Raw genomic sequence first — 26365 nt, 5'->3', positions numbered from 1 at the left:
ATACAACACAAATTTTGCTATGAAACAATTGGAACTATAATACAACATATGAACGTTCAAATGAAACAGGATTGGGCCAACGCCGTTCCCTCCCATGCTGATCACAAGGTCCTATAAATGACTCGCACTATGGCCCGAAATCCACAAGATTCTTTTTCAGATCTTTAACCGGGAAATCTACGAGGGGATCTCTCTGATCAAATGCCGACTCCGCTCGTTCAGCTCGAGTCATCTTGGTGATATCATATTTCTCCCCACCCATCACTGGGCCTCGTTCCTTCTTATATGCTTTGAAAATCTTGACCCAATTCCATACATCATCCTCTTTCTTCGCATTTTTACCTTTACTGTTCTTGCCATTCGGCGATCCAGATTTCTTGTCCCAAGTTTCTGGACTTTCATTTTCCTTTTCGTCGTCTTCTTCCCGAAGTAATTTCAACATGGGAATGTCACCACATATGTCAGGAAGATCGGCTACAGAATTTGGCGCATCGTGGTCTTCGTTGTAGTTGTTCACCTTCTTCAATTTCTCAATATGTGATTTTGTTGTGGAGAGGCCCTTGGCCGGATCCAGATGGCCCTTCTCAAAGTAGTTTACGGCGTGCTTGCGCCAGGCTACGCAGTCACCCTCAACACCGTAGGCAGGGAGATCGTATGATATTTCCAAGTAATAAGCGATGACGAGTGTCAAGTCGAAAAAACGAGAGTCTGGTTTAAGTTCACCTGCCTTCTCTACAGCCGCCAGAGTTGTGAGTAATGCACGGCCAATAAGGCCAATGATCATCAGTACATCGTCGCCTTCACCACTGATGAGCTCGCTGATATGGTCATTTTCATTGAGCCATAACCCCATGGCACTAATGACGACCCACATGTCTTCGAGGCGTGTGGGGGCCTTTGACATATAGGCCTTGTTGAACTCTATCATCTTTAGACTTATTAGCCTACGACCAATTTGTACGTTCAAAATAACAATACATACCATGTTCTCTGCAATTTCAAGCATACCCCAGTTTGTCCAGTCGTTGTAAATGTACATGCCGAAATTGTCGGGATTACAGTACTTTGCTTTTAGGCCCCCCAGGTCTTGCCTGTGCCATGCCTCCCACATAATCACCCACTTGTGTTCTGGATGTTTCTCAGGTGGATATCCAGCGATCTTCTCTTTCTTTTCCCGTTCGGCGTTGGGTATGTACACTTTCTCAAAGAGTTCTTCTTCTTTAATGTGGGCTGACGGATTGGTTGACCATGTGAGCCAATTCTCACCCTTGATGTCAAAGTAAGGGCGGTGGATGCAAACATAGTCGTATGGTGAAGGTTCAGGGTTCCCAGACTTGCTCGCTTTCTGGCTTTTGTCGCTCGCACTTTTCGTGCTCTTGCGCTTATTGTTTTTGCGCGAGCGCACAGATTCAAAGGCGGAGTCTGAGCTGTCGCTGTGGGCATCTTGCGTGGAGACGCCAGAATTGCGCGAGTTCTTCTGTTTCTTAGCTGGAGGCATGTCGGCCGATGATATATGAGATGAAAATGTAGAATGTCGATGCGACGGAATACGAAATGGGTCTCTTGAGCAGTAAATGCGCGTTATGAGATTAGATAGTAGATGTTGGCTAGTTAATGACATCAATGGACCACGTCATCTTGAGCTTGAACCCCTGGCAATCGCGAAACACTCACGACAACATATGGTTCATAGTGTCAAGGCTCCACGACGCGACTACGAGAGATTTCATATGTCGCAGAAAAAAAACAGAGCGTTAAATATCAGATTACACGTGTTGCACTTAAGATGACTATAAAAGACGACCTACAGGCATTCCATGGTACGAAAGGGAAACAGGCGCGTCCAAATGGTCCAAAAAAGCAAAGGCGTATGTATGTATGTATGCACGCATGCATGTGTACTATCATGGCAGCAAAAAAGAAATGAAGTTGTCCCGTGCCAGACTCGAACTGGCGGCCTTGGGATTTCTACTCTTAGAGTAGTCATAGCATGGAGGATATGAGACCCACGTGATAACCAACTACACCAACGAGACTTGAGCGCGAACAGTCATTCGCGTTGGTGATACTTCGATGCAAGATTTTGGGGAAATTATGCCTATATCCCGCGTGCTATGCGCCCTCCGTAAGCTGACAACTCCGACCTCGGCCCGCATCCCATATGCAGCCCAAAATTTTGGGCGTTGCATCACGCCTGAACAGTCATGCTTCAACAAGCACTCCTATGCTAATTGTTTCGTATTACCTTTCCTCTTCTTGGTTCTCATAGTGTTTGTTACTCGCAATGTTCGCACGAATTGCTTCCAGGAGGGTTTATTCTGCATTGCGTGCGCCGCGCATCAATGGCACGTCTGCGCGATTTGCTTCAACAGCGACTGGGCTGAAAGGTTCAAGTCTGCCACAAGATGTTTTAGACTCGATAGCTGTAAGCCCGCCATCAATTCGGAATATGACATCTTCTATGACTTACACTTCCTAGCGCGATGCGTCGTTGCCAACGCCCGATCCGCCTGCCACTTCGAAGACTGCAGGTCTAGTCAACCAGCAACTGCCGTACATGGTCCCAACTTATGTTCGCCCGCCACCAATGTTCGAAAAGGGAGAAGGATGCTACATGTGGGACATTGAAAACAGAAGGTATCTTGACTTTACCTCTGGTATCGCTGTCAATGCTTTGGGGCACTGCGATGCTGGTGTAGCGCAAGTCATTGGAGAGCAGGTAAAATATGCGACCCTAACAAATGCTTCAAATCGACTGACTTTGATGTAGGCTAAACAACTGATTCATACTTCGAATCTTTATCACAACCCACACACAGGTCTTCTCTCGAAACAGCTCATCCAACTCACGCATGCGACCGGAGGATTTGCTAGCGCAACCCGTACATTCATTTGCAACAGCGGTTCCGAGGCAAACGAGGCTGCCATTAAGTTCGCGCGCAAGGTGGGCAAGTCTATTTCTCCAAACAAAGACAAGCATGAATTTGTTTCGTTCCACAACTCGTTTCACGGCCGTACCATGGGAAGTTTGAGCGCAACACCCAATCCAAAATATCAAACTCCATTCTCGCCTATGATTCCCGGCTTCAGGTACGGAACGTTCAACGATGTCGATGCCGTCAATGAGTTGGTCACAGATGCAACATGCGGCGTCATTGTTGAACCTATCCAGGGAGAAGGAGGAGTAAACGTAGCGACACCTGAGTTCCTTGTTGCACTACGAAAGCGCTGCACGGAGGTTGGTGCCGTCCTTATATTTGACGAGATCCAGTGCGGTCTCGGGCGAACAGGCACCTTCTGGGCCCACGGTGGCTATCCCAAGGAGTGCCACCCTGATATTGTGACCACTGCCAAGGCATTGGGCAACGGTTTCCCGATTGGTGCCACTATTGTCAATGACTATGTGTGTGACCATATCAAGACTGGTGATCACGGCACGACATTCGGAGGCAACCCTCTCGGATCACGTGTCGCTTCCTATATTCTATCACGTCTTTCTTCTCCAGAGATTCTCGAGTCGATACCCGCCAAAGAGCAAGCATTCCGTAAGCACTTTGATGCTCTGCGAACCCGCTTCCCGGGTCAGATCAAGGAAGTTAGGGGTAAGGGATTAATCCTCGGCCTTCAGCTGGACACAGATCCTACGCCCATTGTCACAGCTGCCCGCGAACGAGGTCTTCTAATCATCACTTGCGGTACAAATACCTTGAGGTTTGTTCCCCCACTTGTTATTACCGAATCCCAGATCGAGGAAGGGATGCAAATTCTAGAGAAGGCAATGGAAAGCGTGTGGGTTGAAGGTGACAATGTGAAGCCTACTACAGGGCAGCAGGAGATGCGGTAGATCATGAGGATTAGCATGGCGTATAGGCGTTTTGGGCTTGTATTCTGCAGTCCGCAGAGCTCTGAAAAGTACTTTATCGAGCTACAGTCTGTAGCTTTTGCTCATAGAATTTAGACCTGTTCCTACTGATACACGCTCAGCTAATCACACTAACCAAAAGCGTTAGCGCGAAACGCCGACACCGTGCACCTCGCGGTTGCCTTAACTCTCTCACTAGTCATGTCGACCAACAAAATCTGTTTTGAAGTTCATCTTCTCATTCTGAGGCTCAATGCTTTCCGTCCTCTGGATTGACTAATAATTCATGTTCAAAATGAATGGACCGGTTGTGGTTCCCAGGCTTGTCTCCTGGGATGGAACTAGTATTCCACATACCAACGAATCACCACAAGCGGCGTCAGGCACCACAAGTAGCGAACAAGTAAATACCAAGGACTATTCTGCACCTGCTATATCACGGTCTAAAACTCCACTGTCGACTGTAGCCGAGCAAATGTCAATCACCTTAGCCTCATCAGAAGATGACCTTACTCAAAGTCTGGCTACAAAGCAGCAGGATGTCGATCGCTATATCGCTCTTGGCTGCCTTCACTTTCGAGATTCGATTCTTCCATCTCATAAATCACAAGCGCATATTGAGTGGATGGAGTTGCTGTATCATGGGCTTCCAGAAGAGGTGAAAGCAATCATTGGCAACGAAACTTCCAGGCTGCTTGAGGCACACTGGATACGGCTCTTTCTGCGCAATTTTGCGCCTGGCACTGCTCCTTTCCAGAGTTCAGTAAGGGTATATTTGATGCCAGAAGATTGGGGTCGTCGTTCCGTTGATCGTAACAGCAAGAAATTGAAGGCTGCCTTACGGCACCTCCTCAAATCCATTGACATATCAACAAAGGCTTGGTACGGTGACCCCAACGAAAATGAAATACACTACTTCGATCCCTGGGCCGGTGCAGAGCTTTCTTCATTATATTACCTGTTCAACAAGTTACCATCTCCAGCGCCAGTTCAAGGAGAAATTCGGGATCGGTATACAAGAGCTGCTGTAAACGATCTACTGGAGTCCGCAACTGTCTCAGGATGGGATGAATATGGCGAACAAGCACTCCCAGGGCTACGAACCAGATTGTACGCCTACCAAGCTCGTTCTGCAAGTGCGATGTTGCAGAGGGAGGCAGCACCTCAATTACAGCTTGATCCGAGGCTGGAAGTACGTTCGTCTCCCGATGGCAAAAAATTCTACTTTGGGAGCCGTGACGGGTCTTTTTTGCAAGAGCCTCGATATTACGAAATTACTCGAGGAGGGATTTTGGCAGAGACTATGGGCTTAGGAAAGACCGTCATCTGTCTAGCTGTAATTCTGGCTAGTAAATACCATCTACCCAAGATACCTGCAGCCTACCGACCGCCTCCTCCCGTTCGCCACCGCGTAGGAAAGCTATCAGATATGGCAGCGTCTATTCTTGGGCGCTATTCTGTACCTGCACGGGGCTTTTTGGAGCAGTCTGAGATGAATGGCGCCGGAGACATGACGAAATATCGAAATGCGCTTGACCGAAACATCCCGTTTTATGAAATTCCGGCTGAGCTTTCTAGGATAAACAGAAGCGCTAGGCTCCCTCCACCCCGTCAGCTGATAATCTCATCTGCTACCATCGTTGTCGTACCGAGAAATCTTTTGCACCAGTGGCAGTCGGAGATCAAAAAACATGTGCTACAAGGTGGTCTTAAAGTACTAGTCCTAGACACTGTGACAAAGCGTGGGAGCAAGGTACAGAGTAATTTGTACGATGACGACAACATGCAGTTTCGGAGCGAGTTGCCAGTCCCCACCGAACTGATGAAGTTCGACGTAATTCTTTTTACGCGTAATCGATTCGAACAAGAGATCCAAGACGGACAGGACGATCAAGGGCGACGAGCAGTCCGCGGAGTAACCCGGGTTTGTAAATGTTCATACATCGGGGCCAGTAGGGTTCCTGACTGTAATTGTGTCGACTATGACAAATTCTATGAATCACCACTGAAGAAGATTCACTGGTTGAGGATCATCATCGATGAGGGTCACTCGTTTTCTAGTTCTTTATCAAACGCGGTATTAGTCGCAAAACAAATCGAGGCAGAGAGGCGCTGGGTTGTATCTGGCAGTAAGTAACTAGAAAGAAACCCGATTGCGCTTACTGATCTTCACCTCCAGCGCCTGCAAAGAACTTGGTCGGCGTAGAGGTCGATATGGCTACCATGGAAACCGAAGGCGACACTGCATTGCAGCGGGAGCTTGCTATTGAGCAAAGGAAGTCGTTCAATCTTGATCCTGATAACCTCAAGGCTGCTAAAGCGTTAGGAGTTCTGGCCTCAAATTTTCTCATGGCCCGTCCTTGGTGCGACAGTTCCGAAGGCAAACTTGACTGGGAAGAACATATCTATCGCCATGAGCACCAATATCGAAAGACCTACTCTGGATTTTCATCGGGCTTTTTACGGACACTGGAAGGCTTGCTCGTGAAGACACGGCCAGAAGATGTCGAAAAAGACATTATTCTGCCTCCCATGCGGCATCGCGCTGTGTTTCTCAAGCCGTGCTGGTATGACAAAATGACAGCAAATCTCTTTGTTCAAGTACTTCGCGCGAATGCCATCACGAGCGAAAGGACAGACGTTGATTACCTTTTCCACAAGAATAGCGTCAAGGAGCGTCATGCCCTGATAAGAAATTTACGTCAATCGAACTTCACATGGACTGGGTTTAGTTTGCTCGACGTTGTCGCCACACTTGAAACTAGCAGCAAGTACCTAGCCAAAGAGGGCATAAATTGCTCCATTGAAGATTCACAGGCCCTACTAGAGAGCTGTCAGGTCATATCCAGGTTGACGACCTCGGAGGGTTGGAAAGCGCTAAGCAACGCGCACGAGGTGGGAATGGCTGTCAAAGATTGGCCCAGAGAATCACGGAGTACTTTTGCACTCGGTGACGCAGCAGAACCTACAATGATTGGCATTACGCAACTGATCGAAGGACAGCTCCATGTTGATGGCAACATACTGTCACATGACCCTGCTGCCGGGCTTGAAGCTGTTGGATGCGAAGCCAAAGCTAAGGTCGCAGCATTGGCAGAAGCGGAAGGCAGGGCTCAAGATAGCGACAAAAAGTCAATGGCCGGCTCGCCCTCGAACAAAGCCGGGGTACCATTATCATTAATTGATGGTCACCAATCACCATCAAGTCGGCGGACTCTCGTAACGACTGGCCCGTCTTTTTCCCAGAGACAATCAGAAAACAGTACCAATGATACTGCAGCAGGGTTGGCAGTTGTTACATCTTCACTTCGCTCCAAGAAGCGCAAGCTCACTTTGGCGGACGAAGCGGCAAACCTGCCTACAAGCTCGCCCCTACATGATACTCAAATAGTGGGCACGACATCCGCTAAACTCAGCTATTTGCTAGACAAGGTAATGCAACATCAAGCTACTGAAAAGATCATCATTTTCTACGATGGCGATGACGCAGCATGGTACATAGCACAATGCCTTGAGCTCATGTATGTCAATCACCGGATCTACGCTAGGAATCTGGAAAACACACTGCGGTCTGAGTATGTGCGGCTATTCGCCGAAGATCCGGACATTCGCGTCCTAATGATCGATGTTGCCTGCGGTGCTCTTGGGTTAAACCTGAATGCGGCGAGTATCGTACTCATTTCGAATCCGATCCACAGACCCAATATAGAAGCTCAAGCAATCAAGCGAGCACATCGCATAGGGCAGACGAAAGAGGTTCTCGTTGAGACGTTAGTGCTTGAGAACACGATCGAGCATGCCATCTTTAACCGCGCGAAGACGATGACACGAGCAGATCATCAGGAAGCAAAAGAGTTAGAAGATGATGCTGATATCGTGGAGATTATCCAAAACGCGCAGATACTGCCAGTTGGGGAGGATGAAGGTGAGGGGTTGTCTAGCTTTGCTTTGCTGCAAACTCCCCAGAAGGTATTTGGGCGACCGAACCGACACAAGTATCATCGATTTGGTGGTACCGGATCGAAATCGGTCGAGAAGCCCTCGAAGAAAGCAAAAACTTCAAAGGGTGGTGCGAACGGTGCTGAGGAGATGGTGTCCGTGGAGACTGGCATGACACCAGAGCGAGAGTCGCCTGAGACTGTTATCTCTCAAGTGTACAAAGTTGTATCGGGATTGGGGTCTAGTATATTCGGTAGTGGATGAGGGAAATCTTGATTTCTGACCAGGCTCGTACGGTAGAGATTACTTGTCATTTGTGTTCTCCACCAGGACGCATTTGGATACTACTACCATCTGCACGACATCCGGTCCCATCTAGGCTGTACCCGTTTTCCCGATATTTGAACATAATGTGGAGTTCCTACCATGACACAAGTATGTAAATATCATGGTTTAATTATTAGACCTGTTTTCTCGTGCCGTCCACTCCCTGTCCCGGTGTTTGCGGTAGTTTCACGACAAGGGTATTTAATATCTACTAGTCAATGCATCCACGCGTGACGCGACTGCAATCTATCCGCGATATTACCCTCCGCGAGGCGACAAAAGCCAAAATTGATCACAGGCTCAGGAACAGAGTATTAGAGTCGTGGATTCTACCGTCATGGATTATCTGCACTTGAGCCCTCGTCACCGCATATCACCATGTTGACGTTTTTCGCACCACTCTTGCTCCTCGCACAAAGCGCTGCCGCTGCACCTGTTGAGGACGTCGTCAGAGCAGCAGCGACGGTAGGCAAGATCCGCGGCGTGCGCGATCCGATTTACCATCTTTACCTGCAAGCCAGCCCAAAGAACTGTATGTACATTCTACTCTGCTCCTAAACATCTTCGCACCTACCACACACGCCCAACCTCACATCCATTGAAAACGGGAATTTACCAACGTCAATTTCAGCGTCGAAACCAGTTCTCGGACCCGAATCCGCAGCTGAAGAATTTACTATCGGGGGAACGATCCAATCCAAGAAAACAAATCAGTTCCTGAACATCGCTACTGCATCGACGAGTTACAAGCCGCTGGTTTGGGGTGCGAAGGGTGACACGACGGCGTGGGGGCTCGAGGGTGATACGATTATTACGACGCAGGGGAGTAGCTATGGGCGACGTGAGTTAATTCCCGTTCCTCCCCTCCTAGATGGCAAGGCTGTTTGAAGGGGTGTTTTTTTTTGGATGTCAAGAGTGTGTGGCTAATTTGGGTTGATCTGTGCAGAACTGAATTTCCTGGTCTGCAATTCCGCGGATGCTGGGTACTACGATTTGTTTTTGCAGACGGGGAGCGATGCACCGAGTGGGAAAACGTGCAGTAACTATCAGACTATTCATCTGCCGTGTTTGTGCTAGATGGGTTTGCGGTCTGTTCATAGTGTTGGTTTTGCTGGCAAGCGAATCAAAAGAGGGGGGTCGGGTCTGGATGTTCAGCCCACGTCGATCGATTTGTACATATGCAACGTTGGGTTTATGGCTCCAGAATCAAAGCCGTCAGGAGATATTGAACTTCTGGGTTATGAGACAGTCAAGTTAACGCTGAAAGGGATAGTGCGCGGGGCGATTGGGGCATAGTCTCCACATCATGATTAGTGACGTATCCATCTTGTTAACTCCGAACAGCGTTGGTAGTTCTAGCGATGATTAATACAGTGCTCGGAGCGGGGGGAGATCTCTTTTGACATACGCGTGGCATTCTTCTTTCTCTCGTTTTCCAATTCTCTAGTGACAGAATCACAGCACTAAAAATGTCTTACAGCAGGGTCGGAGTCGTTACCGGTGCAAACAAGGTGCCTGATTTCTTTTTTCAATCTTGAATCCTTGAACAACATGTACTGACTCTATCAGGGCATTGGCCTAGCAATTGTGCACCAACTTGCACTCCAGTATCCCAAGTCCCCGCTTAATGATGGGCCCTTCTTGATCTACCTGGCTGCACGCGACCAAGGCAGAGGAGAAGCAGCTGTGAAGAATCTCGAGCAAGATGCACAACTTAAGCAAGCAAAAGCACTCAAAGCCGATGGCGGGCTCTCAGAAATCAAGTTCCACCTATTGGACATCACCAGCAGCGACAGTATCAAGACCCTCGCAGATCACCTAAAGCAGGCCCACAGCGACGGCATCGACTTTGTCATCAACAACGCCGGCATCGCCCTTGACGGCTACAGTATGCCTACCCCCCCCCCTCACCCCCCAACTCAATCTTTATCCATAACATCTGCTAACCCCCACTCGCTCAGACGCCGAACTTGTGAAAAAAACGCTAAACTGCAACTACTACAAAACCCTCGAAGCAAGCCACACCTTCCTCCCCCTCCTCAAACCCACCGGTCGCCTCATCAACGTCGCTTCCATGGCCGGCAAACTAAACAAGTACTCTGAACCCGTCCGGAACCGCTTCCTCACCGCAAAAACCGAAGCCGACATCACCGCCATCATGCAAGATTTCGTCGCCGCCGTCGAAGCCGGTAAGGAGAAAGAGCAAGGGTTCCCGACGGCGGGATACGCAGTCAGTAAAGCGGGATTGATTGGCGCGACGAAAATACTACCGAAGGAGGTGAAGGAGAGTGGGCGGGAGGGCGTGCTGGTTAATGCGTGTTGCCCGGGATATGTGAATACGGACATGACAAAGGGGAATGGGACGAAGACGCCGGATAAGGGGGCGCAGACGCCGGTGTTACTAGCGTTGGGGGATATCAAGGGGAAAACGGGCGGGTTTTGGCAGGAGGAGAGGGAGATTGATTGGGTTGGGGAGGTGAAGGGTTGAAGGTCTAGCCAATAACGAAAGGAACATAATAAATTATTTGTGCAAGGGGTTTGGTCATTGCTGATGCTTTTTCTTGTGTATGGTTGAGCGAATTTGGGCGAATCATGGTGATGATGATGATATCTTGAGAAGCTTTCTCAAAGTCATTTCGATCCGGGAGAAAAATAGTGAGTGCAAAGTTCGTTGAAGTCCTGGAGCTTTTTACACACGCAGCCCAGAAGAGGGATTGGAAAGATATACACGTAGAAGCCTATCATTGCATACTTGATATCTTGCCGATGCTGCATGTGTCCAGATCCGGAAATTGATTGATATGGTCATCACCACCTGAAAGGTATCAAGGCTGACAACTCGTTCAGTAATGAAAAACAAGAACAAAGAAGAGCACAGAAAAGTCTCCTCTATTCATATACATGCATGCGTAACAACTACGACAGTACCTAATCATCGTACAACAAGCTCTCTTACTTCTCCAGCCAAAAAGCAAGTCCTCTCCTCCCTCTTCATGAAGCCTCGAGCTCCCTAATCCTCTGCTCGATATCCGGGACCGCTCTGAGCTGTAGATCGATATCTTCTTTCTCACTATGCACACGTTAGGACTCATCTCACAAACACTCAAATAAAAAAATCCCTAAAAACATGGGGGAAAGTAGGAAAACTTACTCCTCAAGCACAGCCCTCCTCTCGGCGTCCAACCCTCCAAAGTAAAACCCTCCTTGGCCATCAAACTGCAAAATCCTACAATGGTACTTCCACAAACTGCGCCTGTGCGACACAGTCATGAGGGTAATGCCTAGTTTCTTGGCTTCTTCATACATGATTCTCTCCACCTCGAGCGTCACACTGCTCGTGCACTCGTCGAGAATCGCGTACCGCGGCTTGTGGTAGAACAGTCTGGCCATGGCGACGCGCTGCTGCAAGCCACCGGAAAGTACGTCTTCCCACTGAGCTTCGGCGTCGAAGCCGCCGGGGCGGTCGACTAGCGACTCGAGGTTGAGCGTGGCGAGTACGGAGAGGAGGTGGTTGTCGGTGATGGACTTGGAGTGCATATCGTGGAGAGAGTCTGGGTAGATGATTTGCTGTCGGAGGGTACCGCGAGAGAGATATGGTCGCTGGGGGATGTAGAAAATATCTTCGAATGGTGGTTTGCGCACCTTGCCGCCGTAGACAGGCCATAGGCCGCCAAGGATGCGGAAAAGACTGCTCTTGCCGCAGCCATTTGGGCCGACAATGAGGAGATGGTCGCCGGGCCTTACGTGGAAGGACAGTGCACGTACGAGAACGTCGCCATTGGGAGAGACGATGGGGACATCAACGAATTCAATGTCTTCGCCTTCAGTTACAGTACCGCGGCCTCGAAGAACGGCAGCGTTTTCTTCGGTGTCGGCGGAGGAAACGAGCTTCTTTTCGAAATGACCGGCCTGGATGTCGTCGATGACGTCTAAGAGAGTAGAGACGCGCGAGGTGTAGCCTGCGAGTTCGGTGATCTCCTTGTACGAGAACATGACACGGCCGAATGCGTCGCTGGACATGAGAAGCATGCGGCGATTGGTTACGAAATCTGTCATCGCACTCGTTAGCAAGCCAAATCTCCAACATGTTCCGCGACAAACATGTGACAATAATATACGTACTTTCTGTGCGATCGCCCATACTCATTCCACCAGTTCCAGGTACCTTGAAAAATACCGGCACACTGCACAGCATCAAGCCCAGAGCGCCCCAGAAATATTTGATGACAAAGTCCTCCATTATTCCATGGTAGAACCGCCGTCTCAGTATCCGGTTTACATGCTTGATCAGCGTAAAATAGCCCTTGTCGAGCGTGTCCTTCTCCGCCTCATGCCCTCCGTAGAGCGCCACTTCCTCACTCCAATCAATCAGTCTAGAATGCTGGAATCTAAATTCTCCCTCTAGTCTCGCCTCGTCTGCCACGTACTTGCCAAACGGCGGAGTCAGTGCCCTCATGACGTTTGCCGATATCTGCACCAAAAGTGACATGAAAAATAGACCTTCGCCGCCGACGCTTCGTGAAAGCGAGTAGTTGTAGATAATGATGTCAAGAACGGGTTTCGCAAGATTTGAATACAGTTCTGCGAGGGAGTTGGAGAATTTGGCTACATCGACGGTAATCAGCTGGTCGGCGTTTGCGATGCGGTCGTCGAGGGCGCTTAGCGTGTAAAACGTCATTTGCGAGAGGTACTTGGAATGGATGTAGTTCGTGAGTCGAGTCCGGTATTGCAGAGAAAGTTTGCACTGGTGATATGACAGCTGTTTGCCTTGTCAGCACTCATCGTATGTCCTGATTTTGGCGCCGGCCAAGAGCGCAGGTGTCACATACCATGCTGTTCGTAAATGTCGCCGGCACAGCAACAGCCATCCACCACACCAAACCCATCAAGAACTCTCTCCCTTTTCCCCTCACAAGTGCACTAACCAGTCGTCCATCCAACTCAGCAACGTACAAGCTGATCATTGTCCGTAGCACCAAGAAGACACTATGCCCGATGACGAGCCGGAATTCTTTGCTCTTCCATCCAGGTATACATATCCGTAACAGCCGAAGCAGGTTTTTAAAAAACTCGCGATTCAGCTCAACTTTCTTCCTCCCCGAAGTTTCGCCCTCGCCTGCCGGCGTCTTGCTTGCGCCTTTTGAGGCCCTACGCAGAGCAGCAGCTTTCTGCTCGGCAATAGCATTCCGAATGCGGTTTATTAGAGCTACGAACAAGGTAAGGTAGACGGCGCGCGATATGCGTGTTCGGTGTTGCAGGTAGAGCCGCGTAAGGTCGGCCACGATGGCCTTGGCCGAGGCGCTGTTGAGGCGGTGGGAGGATATGGGTTTCGAGAAGACGGCCATGGCTATCGTGAGGGAGGCATTGGTGGTGCTTAGGGTTAGTCGCCTGAGCGCACGCTGTAGGGACGCGCTTGAGGCGGGGAGGTTACGACGGTGGTCTGTTGTATGGATGGCACGTCGAGGACACAGCACGCCTTTGCGCAGATGACTGGAGAATCTTGCGTCTCGGGGGTTTGTTGGGGAAAGCAAGGGTCACAAGGTTGATGTGCTCGGGAGAGGATGTCGTTGTCGGTGTCGCACATGCAGCTTGCGGCATGTGAACCGGTGCCTCGGCTACCCCACAAAACTGGAAGCTGGGGAACGGGATCCTTTCACATGAACGGCTGGAGTCGGCTCCACTGTGCCACATTACAGACCACACACATTCGTTTTTCTTGTGATTCAGGGGCTTGCTACAGACTGCATCAACTATAGAAATATCCCTCTCGCTTAGTACGAAAACGGACGTATGTCATAGATCTTGTTCTTCTCCGGGTACGGCGCAGCGGGCTTGCTAACGAATTCCGGATACAAGTACCAGGCCAGATCCTGCTCTTTTTGTTCCTTGACACTCATGCCATTGCCTAGCCAGGCCAATCTGTTCGAATTTCTGCCTACACCTTTCAGTTTGCTATCAGTGTCATGGTCATCCAGCTCGGCCAGATAGACATAGTCAAAGTCTTCCCATCGCGGACTCTGCATCGCCTCGATGCAGTGTAACGTGCTTCCTGGCCAGAGACCCACAATCTCCCCGGTACCCTTGTTCTTGTACCAACTTCTGCACTCGTCGACAAAGACTGTCTTCTCAAAGTACGCGTCAACGTACTCGATAAAGTCCTTTTCTCGTGCCTCTTTGGCAACCATGGACGCGATGTTGTCTTTCTGAATCTTGCGAATGGCTTTGATGATATAATCGCCCATTGTCTCTATCATCATTGTCAAGCTACCGGTCCCAACGGCCGAATTAGGGCCAAGCATGCTGAAGAGGTTGGGAAATCCAGCGACTGAATGCGAAAGATATGCTACAGCGCGATCTTTCCACTTTTCTGTCATGGTTAGCCCACCACTACCGGTGAGCGGAAACGGAGGTGGTGCAGAAGATACAAAGCCAGTGGCACACACAAGAGCATCAATCTCATACGCCTTGCCGTCAGCAGTGTGAATGGCCGATTCTGAAATGCGAGTTATAGGGGACGTGACAAAATCAACGTTTGGCTGCGTGAGGGCTTCGAGATATCCCGGGCCAGGTGTCAGACGACGACACCCAGGCGCGAACGAAGGCAAAAGCGCCTCAAAGATTTCAGGGTGGCCCTTCAGCCTCTCCTTCATGTTTTGATGGAACATCTCCTTGGCGCCTGATTGAAGAGGCGTTCCTTTCTGGGTAAAGGCATGGATCCCGTTTCCATCTTCTTCGACTGCGAGCCTGAACTCGTGATAGTATTCCGGATCATTGGCGAAGCGGTCACGAAGCTCTTTGGGAATAGCCGTCCCTTGAAAGCCATACTTATCCCAGAGTGAGTAGCTAAAAGGTGGGGAGATCCACGTCTTACTGCGCACGAATGTGCTGACGTGTGTGCCTGGTAGACGCTGAAGATTGGGTACAATCTGGATGGAAGATGAGCCTGAGCCGATTACTCCAACGCGCTTATTTTCAAATTCATAGCTATTTCCCTGTGTCAGTCGATTGGAGGTCAATACGCGATCCAAGGTATATCTTACTCTTCTTTCCACGCGGCGGAGTGCATGACTTCGCCTTTGAAAGTCTCTAAACCATCAATATCCGGCCAGGACGGGATATTCAAGCCACCCCTTGCAGAAATCACCACATCTGCCTGATCATGGATGGTATCTCCTGTCGCCAGGTTCTTTACTGTGACGTTCCATTTGGCCGTCTTGTCATCCCAGTGACAACCGTCGACCTGATGGCGCAGCTTGATGAAGCGATCCGCAGAATATTTTTGCGCTACATCTTGGAGATAGGATTGAATCTCTGCCGCTGGCGCGTACAAGGATGACCAATTTGGGTTTGGCTGGAAAGAATACTGGTATGAGTGCGCTAGCGAGAAGATTAGCACCACTTCAACGATTTTGATGTCCGAGGTGGCAAGACTCACAAGGTATATCGCACGCGCAGCCCAAGTATCTGCGTTCGCATTAGTGATCAAATGCTCTTTTTGGGCATCAAGTCGGACCCAGTCTCATTGTTCGATAAAAGCCAGTAAGACGCTGGAGTTGAAGGGAGGGGGCATCTTGTTTACCTGTTTTCATACCAAGTTCCCCCAACCCCAGCATTCTTCTCGTAGATCACTAGTTCAACATTTCTCAATCTCTCAGGTATGCGAATTCCGCAATAGATGCCAGAGTAACCTGCACCGATGACGATGACCTTTAATCGACGCAAGTTCTCTACGGGCGCATCGTGGAGCTTGAAAGGTGTTTGTGCAGTGACGCCATTTACTTGACCATTGAATTGCATCATCGGTAGCTCATCTATGGGTAGATTTGGTATCGCCGACATTGTATGAATAACCTCGGGAGTCAATTATAGATGGAAGGTGAGGTGCCGTCAGAGATGGTTATGCGGCCCGTGTCCAAAGCTCTATTCTTCAAGATGAGTGGTGTGAGATAGTATAGTATACAATTAGTAGGTATATCGAAGACATAGATGGCATGAAGGATGGATGAAAGAAAGAAAGACGGAAACGGCAGCGCTTTTTGGGTGGCGGACTGCAGTTCTCATGCTTGTGGCGCCGCGGCTGGCTGACTGCCTCATACAAGTGCCGAAGCAATGGACCCCCAACGTTATGTGAAGACGTCAAGTGTGGATCCAGGCTAGTATCCGGTACCAGATGCGGTAGATTGACTAGGCTGGCACGTTCAGCCTATCACGATACGAAGGCCTCGGCAGCCGGCGGAGGCGCCACCCCCTCTATTCCTTGCCTTGACTCCACAACTCCACACACACACGGCCCCGCTATGGGCTTCTCGTGATTTTGCGACCACGGAGTGATGTCTCCGTAGCAAGCCCAGTAAATGGTTCGGATTCTTCTACGTGCAATAGAGCCGATACTCTGCGATAATGCGGATATGCTTTCCCCGCAGACTAAAGTTTGTGCACCGTGGGGGGTGCAGTTGGTACTATTCGTGCATCGGTAGGTGAGACTACCTAGGTACTGTGATGATTGCAATCTGTGAAGACGACATTAGTGCATGAGCGCAATCAACTTCGGGACGCCTGACATACCTGGTTTCCAAGAGCGATTGACAGCCGGGAGCTGTCTGGGTCCCAACCAAGACTGAACTCGCCATCTATTCCAGGGTTCCATTTGTCGCTTGGCCACTCACTAGCCCGCCACGTTGCTACTGGGACGTCTCTTTTTTCTGCATCCCATACAGTGACGGCATCGGGGCCTGCTGCAGCCAACAACACCCCATCCGGCGAGAAGGCAATCTTGAAGGCCTGGGTACCATCCGTCGTGGGAAGAGATTTGACGCATTTGAATGGCTCGTTTGCATCCCATATCCGTGCTGCGCCGGACATGGAGCTTGTTGCAAGTAACACCGAGGGCAGAGCGGAACCATTTGTCAGTTGTTTGGTGGCTGGACTCGGGCGGAATGCAAAGTCGGTAGCGTATTCGTCTGGATATTCGTGGGTTTGTAGCTGAATCGAGTCATTGGGGTGAAGGATACCCAGGTAGTTCTTCTGGTCTTCGATTCCAAGCACGGCTATGATACCAGACGCCGGGTCGTGCTTAACAGTTTCCCATTGTATGTGAGTGTCCAATGTTCGCTGGGTTGTCAGAGCGTCGGTGACTTCATATATCTTGAACAGCTTGATGCCGCAAACGACAAAGGCCGAGTCGCTGATCCATTGGGCATCCAAAATAGCTGTGTCAGTGAACTCGGTCCACGCCGGGATGGAATCGCTGTCATTCTTCCACACTTTGATGGACCCCTTTTCTCCGTCTGTTGAAATGGACAATAGAAGCTTGCACTTGGGGTTCCAGCGAAGCGTATTAATGAGACCGGCCGTCGAGGAGATGACGTTGGAGGTGGTGCCGCCTTCGGTCAGCTTGATGAGCTTATCCATCATCATCTTCTCGCCCACCTCATTGACACACTGCTCGCGCGCGGAAACGGTCAGCTCGTGCTCAGAATGCCAGCACAGCGCAGTCACGTCGAAATTTTGGACTGGCAGGGACATGTCTAGGGTGTGAATAGGCGGGGACTGTTCGTTACTGGCAGGCTTGCTAACAACGTGGACCTGGAGGAGCGACTTTCCGGCAGCAAGCAAAACAGGCGACTCGATTGGCCCCCATAGCGTGTGCTGGACGATTTTGTCAGGGTTGGCGTGACGGGGGACAAAGACAGTGCCGGGGGTCAGGTCTGCGACGGCGATAGCATCTGTCTGGATCTCGGCATCCTGGCCGATGCTGAGTGTGGACAGCGGTATTTCTGCGACAGTAAGCGACTCGGCCTCGGACACGACAGGCTCGGAGTCTGCCCTCAGGCTGTTTGGAACGTGATGGGGCGCGCCGTTGTGCTCAATGTCCATGGCATCGCCGTTAGACTGGGGCTCTGGGCGCGTGTCGACGCCATTGGCAGTCTTTGCCTTTTTGCGCTTGAGCGTCTTCTTAGGCGGGGGCTCCTGGACGGCGCCGTTGGCCTCGGTCGCGAGTTCGTGGGCGGGAATGCCCTTGTCGAGGGTCAGCAGGCTGCCGTTGCGCGTGTAGGGGCGGCCGTGGTCGGAGCCGAACCTGTATCGCGGTTCCGTCTGGTACAGTTAGCCCAGGCGCATTTGATGGAGCGGAGCATAGTAGAGGCGACGTACGTTGCAGGCCTCCGCGCGCAGCTGGTCGAAGCACAAGCCATCCTGGACGAGGCGGACGAGGGCGTGGGGCTCGATGTTGGCAGCAAACGGAAGCGTGTCCGGGTCCCGAAGCCAGCATCGCGACAGGTGGAGGGCGGCATTACCAAATCCGGCTTCTTGAAGATATCGCCATACTAGACCACGCGTCAGAGAGACAGGCCACTGGGGCGGGTTTTGGCGGGGAATAGGTACCGAGATAGTTGATCGCGTTACTGCTGAGAGTCTCCGCCATGGCGCATTATGCGAGCGCTGCATGCGCCTTGGCTGGGGGGCGTGGGGGAGGGGGGGAGGGAGACCAAAGTGGTGGTGGTGGCAGGCGGTTTGGAATGTGAGGAGCTTCGATGATTGACAATGCCTGCCATGTCGCCTATGGACTGCTAGTCTTGTAGGGCAACGCACATGTTCGGCCGGAGCCTGGCTAGTCCCCATCCAGTCCCCCCACACCACCGCACATCCCTGCCCGGCACTGCAGCACCGCCCAGCTTGATTGTGACCACCACCACACCACCGCCACACCTCACCGTCACCACCACCACGCCTACGCTGCTCCTCCTCGACAACGCGCCGCCGCCGCCGCAGCTGCTGCCGCCATGGCCCGCATCAACCTCCCGCCCCTTACCCGTGGCATCCTCGCTGCCCTCATCCTGCTCACCCTGCTCAACTTTGGCCTGCGTCCCAACGCCAATTGGGTGGAAAAGGTCGAGAAGCCCATTATCGGCGTGGGCAACGGAGTGCCATGGCTGACCATTGTACCCCGTCTCTCTGTGCCGTGGTATCCCTGGACATTCGCTCTCGCCACGGTCGTCGAGCAGAACCTCCTCGGCCTCATCACCACCGGCCTGACTGTCTTCTATGGCGGTCGCTACCTCGAGAGGGCATGGGGGTCGCATGAGTTCACAAAGTTCATGCTGTTTGTCGCCGTTATTCCGAACCTCCTGACTTATCTGCTCTACGTCCTTGGCTATCTCCTTATGCGCAAGGGCTTTCTCATGTATGCTTCCATCTCGTCTTCTTCATAGACCTTGCACTGACCCGGCTCAGGAAAACCACAATCTCCGGTGGCATTGCCATCCAGGCCGGCTTCCTCGTCTCTTTTAAGCAGCTCGTTCCCGAACACACGGTAGCCATTGCCAAAGGCCTCATCCGCATGCGCGTCAAGCACTTCCCCGCTATCTTCCTGCTCACAAATACCCTCTCTGGCATTATAATCGGCACAGAGACGGCCATGTACCTCGCATATTTTGGCTTCATGACAGCATGGATCTACCTCCGCTTTTATCGCATCAGTCCATCGCTCTCTTCCACTGCTACGGGCGAAGGTTCCTTCATTCGTGGAGATGCCTCCGACACTTTTAGCTTTGCGCATTTCTTCCCAGAGCCAATACAAACACCCCTCGGCGCCTTTGCAGACGGCGTCTACAACACATTGGTGTCTCTCCAGGTCTGCACACCCTTTTCTGATCGGGACATTGATGCGGGTAACGAACAGGCCACCGCTCGTGCCGAAGGTGGCCTCCCCAGTATCATGAACCCCAACAGCCGTGGCGGCCGTGGTGGGGCAACACGCGCCGAGGCAGAGAGGAGGAGAGCATTGGCTCTCGAGGCATTGAACCAAAGGCTAAATGCTGCAGCATCCCGGGGACCAAGTGCTGCTGCGCCAGCCGCTGTTTCAGTGTCTGGGCCATCACAGTCGCTGGGCGAGACAAATTACGAGCCTGATAGGCCCGACGTCTCGGAAAAGTCAGCGACCTAGTATAGTCGTTACTACAATCTAACAAAACTTATTGTTCTCGCAAAGCCTCTTCTATCCATGTTACCATGGCATCTCAACGGACATTCCTCAACCGTCCAAGAATTGTTACTTGATTCGAACACAATGCACTAGATCGGCGTCTCTACGTATATTTGTGCTTGCTTTACATTTTCTGGACGTGGAACTTGAGTCGCTCTCGAATATGTCCCTGAGTCCAGTCAAAAACATGATGCACAGATAGTAGATGCGGCTGGGCTGCGAACACCTCCATGTAAAATGTCACGTGCTGCGTGTACTTGGTCCGCCGCGGAATGCCATATTAAACCGTTTGCGGCTCAGATGACTGGACGCGGCAGTCTATGCCCTAAAGAAAATCTTTTTCCGAAGGCTACCGTCAGACAAAAGAGGGGGAACAATAGGAAGGCAGCAAAGGCGTCACAAGATGTGCGCATGTGCTATAATATGTGTTCCTCTGGCCAGTGCATATTGTCTGTCCGCAGTCTTGTACGTCGTGGTACAGTTCAGTCGCAGTGTGGGGTTCTGGGCGTGTGTGGTTGCCGCCAAGGCCGAAAGTGCGGAAGTGCAAGTGCGGCGAGCGAAAAAAAATTGTTTATCATGCTGCCCTTTCCCCACTAGAGCGCTCTTACTTTCCAATAACCATGAGCTCGTACGCCATCATCAGCACCAAACGGGACCAGAGACCCGCGAAGATACCTCGCAGACGACGAAAACGGCCCCATTGATCATCCAGCTGCCAGAGTCCCCGGATCTTTCTGTACATAGTGACTTCGTGAGACGCGTTTTCTCGACGGGAGCCTATCCATACGATTATATCCCACTTTTGGAGAGGCCACTTGCGAACCGAGTTTCTGCACAGCCGTGTACGAGGATATCCAGGGTACGTAGTTGCAATATTTCCTCCATTTCATACCTGTCACTATGATGATCTCGTCATTATTATAAAAGATGTTAGACTTGCGATCACCCATGAGCGCACCAGGACTTGCTGAGAGACAAACCCCGCCTTCACTTTTTCTTCCGCTTTATCCGAAGAAATAGCGCAACTGACGCGTCCTAGTACAAAACTACAAGTACATACCTCGAACATCCTTAGACTCAGCACCACGTCAAAATGTGTGGTATCATTGCCGTTATCCACGGCGACCCCAAGTCGCAATCCGCTTCGGTAGAGGTCCACGATGCCCTCTACCTCCTCCAACACCGCGGACAAGATGCTGCCGGTATAGTCAGCTGCAGCGCTGGCGGTCGTTTCCACCAGTGCAAGGGCAATGGCATGGCCTCCAAGGTCTTCCAGGATGGTGCTCGTGTTTCCGATCTGCCCGGCTTCATGGGTCTCGGCCATTTGCGATACCCCACAGCTGGCAGCAGCGCAAACTCTGAGGCCCAACCTTTTTACGTCAACAGCCCGTACGGTATCTGCATGACCCACAATGGTAACCTCATCAACGCCCCCGCGCTGCGCCAGCGACTCGACCACGAGGCCCACAGGCACATCAACACGGAGAGCGATAGTGAGCTCATGTTGAACATTTTCGCCGATGAGCTCAACGAGACTGGCAAGGCACGTATCAACGCCGATGACTGCTTTGCTGCGCTTGAGAGGATGTACAAGCTCTGCACTGGTGGATGGGCGTGTACAGCTATGCTTGCTGGTATGTAGACGAATTCGGAGTGAGCACATGAAACATGCTGATTATCTTTAGGATTCGGTCTTATTGGGTTCCGCGACCCATATGGTATTCGCCCCATGGTCCTTGGATCTCGGCGCTCGCAAGACGGCCATGGTATGGACTATATGATGGCCTCTGAGAGTGTTGCACTGGTCCAGTGTGGCTACAAGGACTTTCAGGACATTCTGCCCGGCCAGGCTGTCATCATCGAGAAGGGCAAGGAGCCGGTCTTCCGACAGGTCGCTAAGCAAGAAGCGTATACCCCTGATATCTTCGAATACGTTTACTTTGCCCGACCAGACTCAGTCATTGATGGTATCGATGTGGATGAAAGTCGACGCAACATGGGCTTTACGCTCGCCGAGACGATCAAGAAGCAACTGGGTCCCGAAAAGATGGCCGAGATTGATGTCGTGATGCCGATTCCAGAGACTTCCATCACGTCAGCTCTCTGTGTCGCTGAAGCCCTCGAAAAGCCGTATGTACAAGGCTTTGTCAAAAACCGCTATATCTTCCGCACGTTCATTATGCCATCGCAAAAGCTACGGCAAAAGGGCGTCCGGGCGAAACTCAACCCAATGAAGAAGAAGTTTGACGGTAAGAACGTCTTGCTTGTCGACGACTCGATTGTCCGCGGTACAACGTCGCGTGAGATTGTATTGATGGCGCGCGAGGCTGGAGCGAAGAAGGTATACTTCACATCATGTGCACCGCCCATCACCAACGCTCACATCTACGGTATCGATTTGGCCTCTTCCTCTGAGCTTATTGCCCACCACCGTGACTCAGCAGCTATTGCTAAGCACATTGGCGCTGACGATGTTGTCTACCAAAAGCTTGAGGATTTGGAAAGTGCATGCGCGCGCCTTTCACCACGCGATCCCGCGACTCAAAAGTTCGAGGTGGGCGTTTTCTGTGGCAAGTACGTCACACCTGTGGACGATGGCTACTTTGAGCATCTCGAAAAGGTGCGAGGAGAGAGCCGAAAACAAAAGGTCATGGAGAAAGCACGTGAGGCGGTTGTCCACGGTACGGCAAATCCGCAGCAGGTGCGCATGGCCGCCAAGGGTGTCGTAAGTCTCAACTAAACTCCTAACCCAAAGTATTGCGTTTGACTAACGAGTATTACAGGAAGTTGACCAACATGGAAATGTCATCCCGGCAGAAGGTGGCGCTGAATCACCCGATGGGCAGCTGGTCAATGGAAACAATGGTTCTAGGCCTGACGGCTTGACGAACAGCAACGGCGAAGAGCGGCGTGTTACCAGCAGTCAAGATATCAGCCTACACAACATGAACGACTTCAACTAGATGGTGCTGGCACAGGGGTAAATATCTTTGTGGTTTTCAGTGGGCCACTGACCATCAGGGCGGCTGTTTCTTTTACGCGATATGACACATTACTGAAAAGTTACGAATGAGATGACTATGGGGCTGGGAAAGACTAGAAAGGAATGTGGGTGCAAGGCCTCTTACGTTAAATCTAGGTGAGATCGAGTGTGAGCATCTGCTCACATTCTCTCCCTTCGGGATATAATCCAACAATCTTTTGCATTAGCCTTGAAGCCAGATCCGTCAGCCGGGTGTTCCCGTCTCATTGGTGCATGCAAGTACGACCTATGTCAGATACTACCCCAACGTGGCATGCCATGTATGCACGAATTCTTGCTAGGCTGCAGCGTATTACGCCTTGTTTGGTAAATCCGGGTAGACTCCGCGCGGGAACTGTGCGTCCGTGTTTCTCGATGCTTAAACAGGACCTCTTTTACATCAGGTTGTATTTGGTAGGTCACGACTCTGAGTTACTGTAACGCTGAGTATCCACGAGACTCAATCTTATCAGCCACCCATCCTTGATAAACACCTACAAGGCAAGATTCCCATCAATTCACTCACGCCTCCCCCGCATACCACAGATCCCACCACGCAGTCATCGCAGCTGAGGGCTTGGCTTACAAGAAACGCCTCTCAGCAAACATGGCATCCCCCCCACTCTCCTCATTCGGCAACTTTCACCTCCAGGCCGAAGTATAGCAACTACGGACCGGGTGGTCGGCCTCGTCGCTTGTGGCCAACACCAATGAAGCTCGCATCCATGAACCATTTTCCACATCCTCATAAGCTTAGACCAGCACATTCAAGGACGCTTCTCCCAGTAACCTGGTTGGTTACAAGGTCCGCTTACAAGCTCAAAACCACAAGCCCAAAACCACAAGCCCGTCAGGCGATTCGCAAACAACGACTTCCCCACGCACCGAACCAACACGAGTGCTATTCCGCGACGAACCGACACTGGCTCGTTGGAGATGTGATCAACTGAGTTTTGCAAGCCCATCAGATTTTTGCTGCTGTGATGAGGAACATGGGGAGTCCGTGCTGCTATTCACCGCCTGGACGCCACTGTTGGGAGTGTTTGTTGGCAGGCCGATGGCCGAGGGCGACGGTGGTCTGGAGGCAAAAAAAACTGAGAGAAGGCGAATGGGGACGGTTTAGGTGTAGAGATTAGGATATAAAAGGGGGAGAGAGGACGAGGAGAAGATGGAAGCACTACAGACGCAAATCTCATTCCAAACATCTCAATCACCGAATCAGTTTCGATACCAACTCCAAACCGCAAAAATGCTTTTCTCCACCACCATCGCTGCTCTCGCCCTTATGGCTTCGTCTGCCTCTGCGCAGATTCAATTGGAGAATGTTGCATCTTGTTCGTCCTTCTCTTCCCTTTGCCCCCTTCCTTGGTTGCCTCCTTGAGTGACTTTGGGAGAGTCGAAGCAAGTGTACTGACACGACGAAACAGTCGAGGCCTACGCCGGCCCAGGCTGCCAGCCTCAAGCTGTTCAGCAGCAAAACATTAACAGCAACGTGTGCAACTTCTTGCCTCTGCAGAGCGCAAAGGTCTTCTTCTTGGAGAAGACAAGGGCGAACTGCCAGCGTACGTTTCCCCTTTCTCTCCTTTCCCCTTCCTACAGGAGGAAACACAGAGCTAACATGATTGGGAAACAAAATAGTCCAGTTCTTTACCTCAAGCGACTGCTCTGGCACCCCATCTGACATCATCAACACTGTTCCTAGCGGCTGTGTTGATGTTTCGGCCAAGTTCTCGTATAAGGCTGTTTGCTTTTAAGCAACCCTTTTTACCTTTAGACACCTAGTAATAGATGGTGTAGATGGGGGGCTGGCAACAGCATTTGGAGGCAATAAGGGAATTGGAAGGGGACGGCCTTTACTACATTGAAGGTTTAGGGTAGATGCTATATACTCTGGTCTCTAGTCTTCGGGCTTTACATTTTGTTCATGTTCAACACATGGACGGTGTGGAGGTGGGAGGCAGGAGGCAGCCAATGTAGGCATCGTTTAATATTGCGGGTTTGATTGTGATTGTGGTTATGCTCTTGGTAATATGTTCAATGTGAGGTATTTAATGGGCTGGTATGAAATATGTGTCATGATGTAACCAAATGGTCATGGGCATGATGAGTAGTGTGTAGAAGATAAAGAGATGCTTGTAGTGTTAAAGGGGAAAAGAAAAGGTTCTCATGGCTTTTTCCTATCTTGGTAGATATTCTTCATTTTAATCATGCTCTAAGAGTTTTATTTCCTTGATTTTCACTTGACCATGATTAACACATGGTAGCAAGACATGGCAAAGTTGTAGTATGTAGTGAGGCTAGTACTAAACCCCCACCATCCAACTGCCCCACCAAAGCTTTGGCGCGTCGCGTCTGCAAAGTGTCGCCAAAATTCCTCCCATCGCCGCTTCACAAACACAACCATTTCGTACGAACTGTTAAATACACCACAATGCCGTCAATACCCATACGCATCGCCCCCTCCCCACCAACTCCACTCCCCACCGAAAACCCTCTCCCCCAAATCCTCCATACACCCTCCGGCTTAGCCCTCCTCGAAATTCAAGGCACAGTCCATTTTCCAGCACCCACCTCCTCTCAACCCTCCACTCAAATCGGCAAACTCGTGTTTCCCCACTACAACCCAGACATCAACGACCCGAGTGACACCAAATGGATGAAGCGCGTGTACATGTATATCGGCAAGGGACAACGGATGACAGGCGAGTGTAAAAAGTTGCCAAATCCGATTGCCGTGCTGCGTAAGAGGGTGAGGGAGGGTGGAGAGGATGTGGATATGGGAGGAACAGAGGCGGAGGGTGAGGGGAATGGGGGAAAAGAGGAGGAGCTGGAGATTGTGGAGGTAGTAAGGTATCGGGTTGTTTTTTCGGCCAGACCCGAACCGATTACTGGTGTTGCTGAGGTGTCGTGATGCGGTTCTGCGGTGTTGGTTGTTGGGTTTTGTGGGTGGCTGTACATGTCACCGACCATCCAAAGCGCAACGCGATAGGACGAAAACTACATCCACGTCGAATGAGCATGTTGCGTGGGGGCAACATTGATCAGACGGAAGCGCTAGATTCGATGGTCATGCCAGAGAAACGTATCCATCTCTCTGGACCGGTACCAGAGGCCTGCACGATGGCAGTCGCCCGTACCCGCGCACCTGGTCACAAGGCTACACTCCAATTTCGGTGACATCCACATACGATCTTAGGTCGCTGACTTGAATCACCTAAATTGTACCCGGTTT

General features: G+C 51.0%; 13 protein-coding genes across 13 annotated transcripts; 9 read left to right on the top strand and 4 right to left on the bottom strand.

Moving 5' to 3' along the window:
• Positions 1-127: 127 nt before the first annotated feature.
• On the bottom strand, positions 128-1498 carry COCMIDRAFT_959 (uncharacterized protein; the record flags this gene model as incomplete). Its single annotated transcript, XM_007684789.1, has 2 exons — positions 128-928; positions 983-1498. The coding sequence occupies 2 exons, from the start codon at positions 1496-1498 to the stop codon at positions 128-130; spliced, it is 1317 nt and encodes a 438-aa protein (XP_007682979.1).
• Positions 1499-2284: 786 nt separating this feature from the next.
• On the top strand, positions 2285-3844 carry COCMIDRAFT_82121 (uncharacterized protein; the record flags this gene model as incomplete). Its single annotated transcript, XM_007684915.1, has 3 exons — positions 2285-2425; positions 2480-2719; positions 2771-3844. 3 exons carry the CDS (start codon positions 2285-2287, stop codon positions 3842-3844), a joined length of 1455 nt encoding a protein of 484 aa, XP_007683105.1.
• Positions 3845-4157: 313 nt separating this feature from the next.
• On the top strand, positions 4158-8065 carry COCMIDRAFT_957 (uncharacterized protein; the record flags this gene model as incomplete). Its single annotated transcript, XM_007684788.1, has 2 exons — positions 4158-5991; positions 6042-8065. 2 exons carry the CDS (start codon positions 4158-4160, stop codon positions 8063-8065), a joined length of 3858 nt encoding a protein of 1285 aa, XP_007682978.1.
• Positions 8066-8506: 441 nt separating this feature from the next.
• On the top strand, positions 8507-9205 carry COCMIDRAFT_22112 (uncharacterized protein; the record flags this gene model as incomplete). The annotated part of the gene is made up of 3 exons (XM_007684814.1): positions 8507-8660; positions 8760-8969; positions 9075-9205. The coding sequence occupies 3 exons, from the start codon at positions 8507-8509 to the stop codon at positions 9203-9205; spliced, it is 495 nt and encodes a 164-aa protein (XP_007683004.1).
• A 392-nt stretch (positions 9206-9597) lies between these two features.
• COCMIDRAFT_81758 (uncharacterized protein) lies at positions 9598-10616 on the top strand (the record flags this gene model as incomplete). The annotated part of the gene is made up of 3 exons (XM_007684914.1): positions 9598-9639; positions 9698-10016; positions 10090-10616. The coding sequence occupies 3 exons, from the start codon at positions 9598-9600 to the stop codon at positions 10614-10616; spliced, it is 888 nt and encodes a 295-aa protein (XP_007683104.1).
• A 503-nt stretch (positions 10617-11119) lies between these two features.
• Positions 11120-13473, bottom strand: COCMIDRAFT_81770 (uncharacterized protein; the record flags this gene model as incomplete). Its single annotated transcript, XM_007684913.1, has 4 exons — positions 11120-11198; positions 11280-12177; positions 12251-12887; positions 12958-13473. 4 exons carry the CDS (start codon positions 13471-13473, stop codon positions 11120-11122), a joined length of 2130 nt encoding a protein of 709 aa, XP_007683103.1.
• Positions 13474-13899: 426 nt separating this feature from the next.
• COCMIDRAFT_81865 (uncharacterized protein) lies at positions 13900-15967 on the bottom strand (the record flags this gene model as incomplete). The annotated part of the gene is made up of 4 exons (XM_007684912.1): positions 13900-15112; positions 15169-15505; positions 15564-15592; positions 15708-15967. The coding sequence occupies 4 exons, from the start codon at positions 15965-15967 to the stop codon at positions 13900-13902; spliced, it is 1839 nt and encodes a 612-aa protein (XP_007683102.1).
• Positions 15968-16611: 644 nt separating this feature from the next.
• COCMIDRAFT_953 (uncharacterized protein) lies at positions 16612-18551 on the bottom strand (the record flags this gene model as incomplete). Its single annotated transcript, XM_007684787.1, has 4 exons — positions 16612-16638; positions 16694-18223; positions 18281-18453; positions 18512-18551. 4 exons carry the CDS (start codon positions 18549-18551, stop codon positions 16612-16614), a joined length of 1770 nt encoding a protein of 589 aa, XP_007682977.1.
• A 358-nt stretch (positions 18552-18909) lies between these two features.
• COCMIDRAFT_32325 (uncharacterized protein) lies at positions 18910-20072 on the top strand (the record flags this gene model as incomplete). The annotated part of the gene is made up of 2 exons (XM_007684853.1): positions 18910-19310; positions 19361-20072. The coding sequence occupies 2 exons, from the start codon at positions 18910-18912 to the stop codon at positions 20070-20072; spliced, it is 1113 nt and encodes a 370-aa protein (XP_007683043.1).
• A 1132-nt stretch (positions 20073-21204) lies between these two features.
• COCMIDRAFT_82004 (uncharacterized protein) lies at positions 21205-23074 on the top strand (the record flags this gene model as incomplete). The annotated part of the gene is made up of 3 exons (XM_007684911.1): positions 21205-21745; positions 21797-22836; positions 22895-23074. The coding sequence occupies 3 exons, from the start codon at positions 21205-21207 to the stop codon at positions 23072-23074; spliced, it is 1761 nt and encodes a 586-aa protein (XP_007683101.1).
• A 293-nt stretch (positions 23075-23367) lies between these two features.
• Positions 23368-23574, top strand: COCMIDRAFT_81881 (uncharacterized protein; the record flags this gene model as incomplete). Its single annotated transcript, XM_007684910.1, has 1 exon — positions 23368-23574. One exon carries the CDS (start codon positions 23368-23370, stop codon positions 23572-23574), a length of 207 nt encoding a protein of 68 aa, XP_007683100.1.
• Positions 23575-24382: 808 nt separating this feature from the next.
• Positions 24383-24887, top strand: COCMIDRAFT_81942 (uncharacterized protein; the record flags this gene model as incomplete). The annotated part of the gene is made up of 3 exons (XM_007684909.1): positions 24383-24467; positions 24561-24695; positions 24772-24887. 3 exons carry the CDS (start codon positions 24383-24385, stop codon positions 24885-24887), a joined length of 336 nt encoding a protein of 111 aa, XP_007683099.1.
• A 677-nt stretch (positions 24888-25564) lies between these two features.
• Positions 25565-26044, top strand: COCMIDRAFT_81967 (uncharacterized protein; the record flags this gene model as incomplete). The annotated part of the gene is made up of 1 exon (XM_007684908.1): positions 25565-26044. One exon carries the CDS (start codon positions 25565-25567, stop codon positions 26042-26044), a length of 480 nt encoding a protein of 159 aa, XP_007683098.1.
• Between the last annotated feature and the right edge of the window lie 321 nt (positions 26045-26365).

Source organism: Bipolaris oryzae, assembly GCF_000523455.1.
Source record: "Bipolaris oryzae ATCC 44560 unplaced genomic scaffold scaffold_5, whole genome shotgun sequence".
Taxonomy (NCBI): domain Eukaryota; kingdom Fungi; phylum Ascomycota; class Dothideomycetes; order Pleosporales; family Pleosporaceae; genus Bipolaris; species Bipolaris oryzae.
This window is presented reverse-complemented; position numbering and strand designations above follow the sequence as displayed.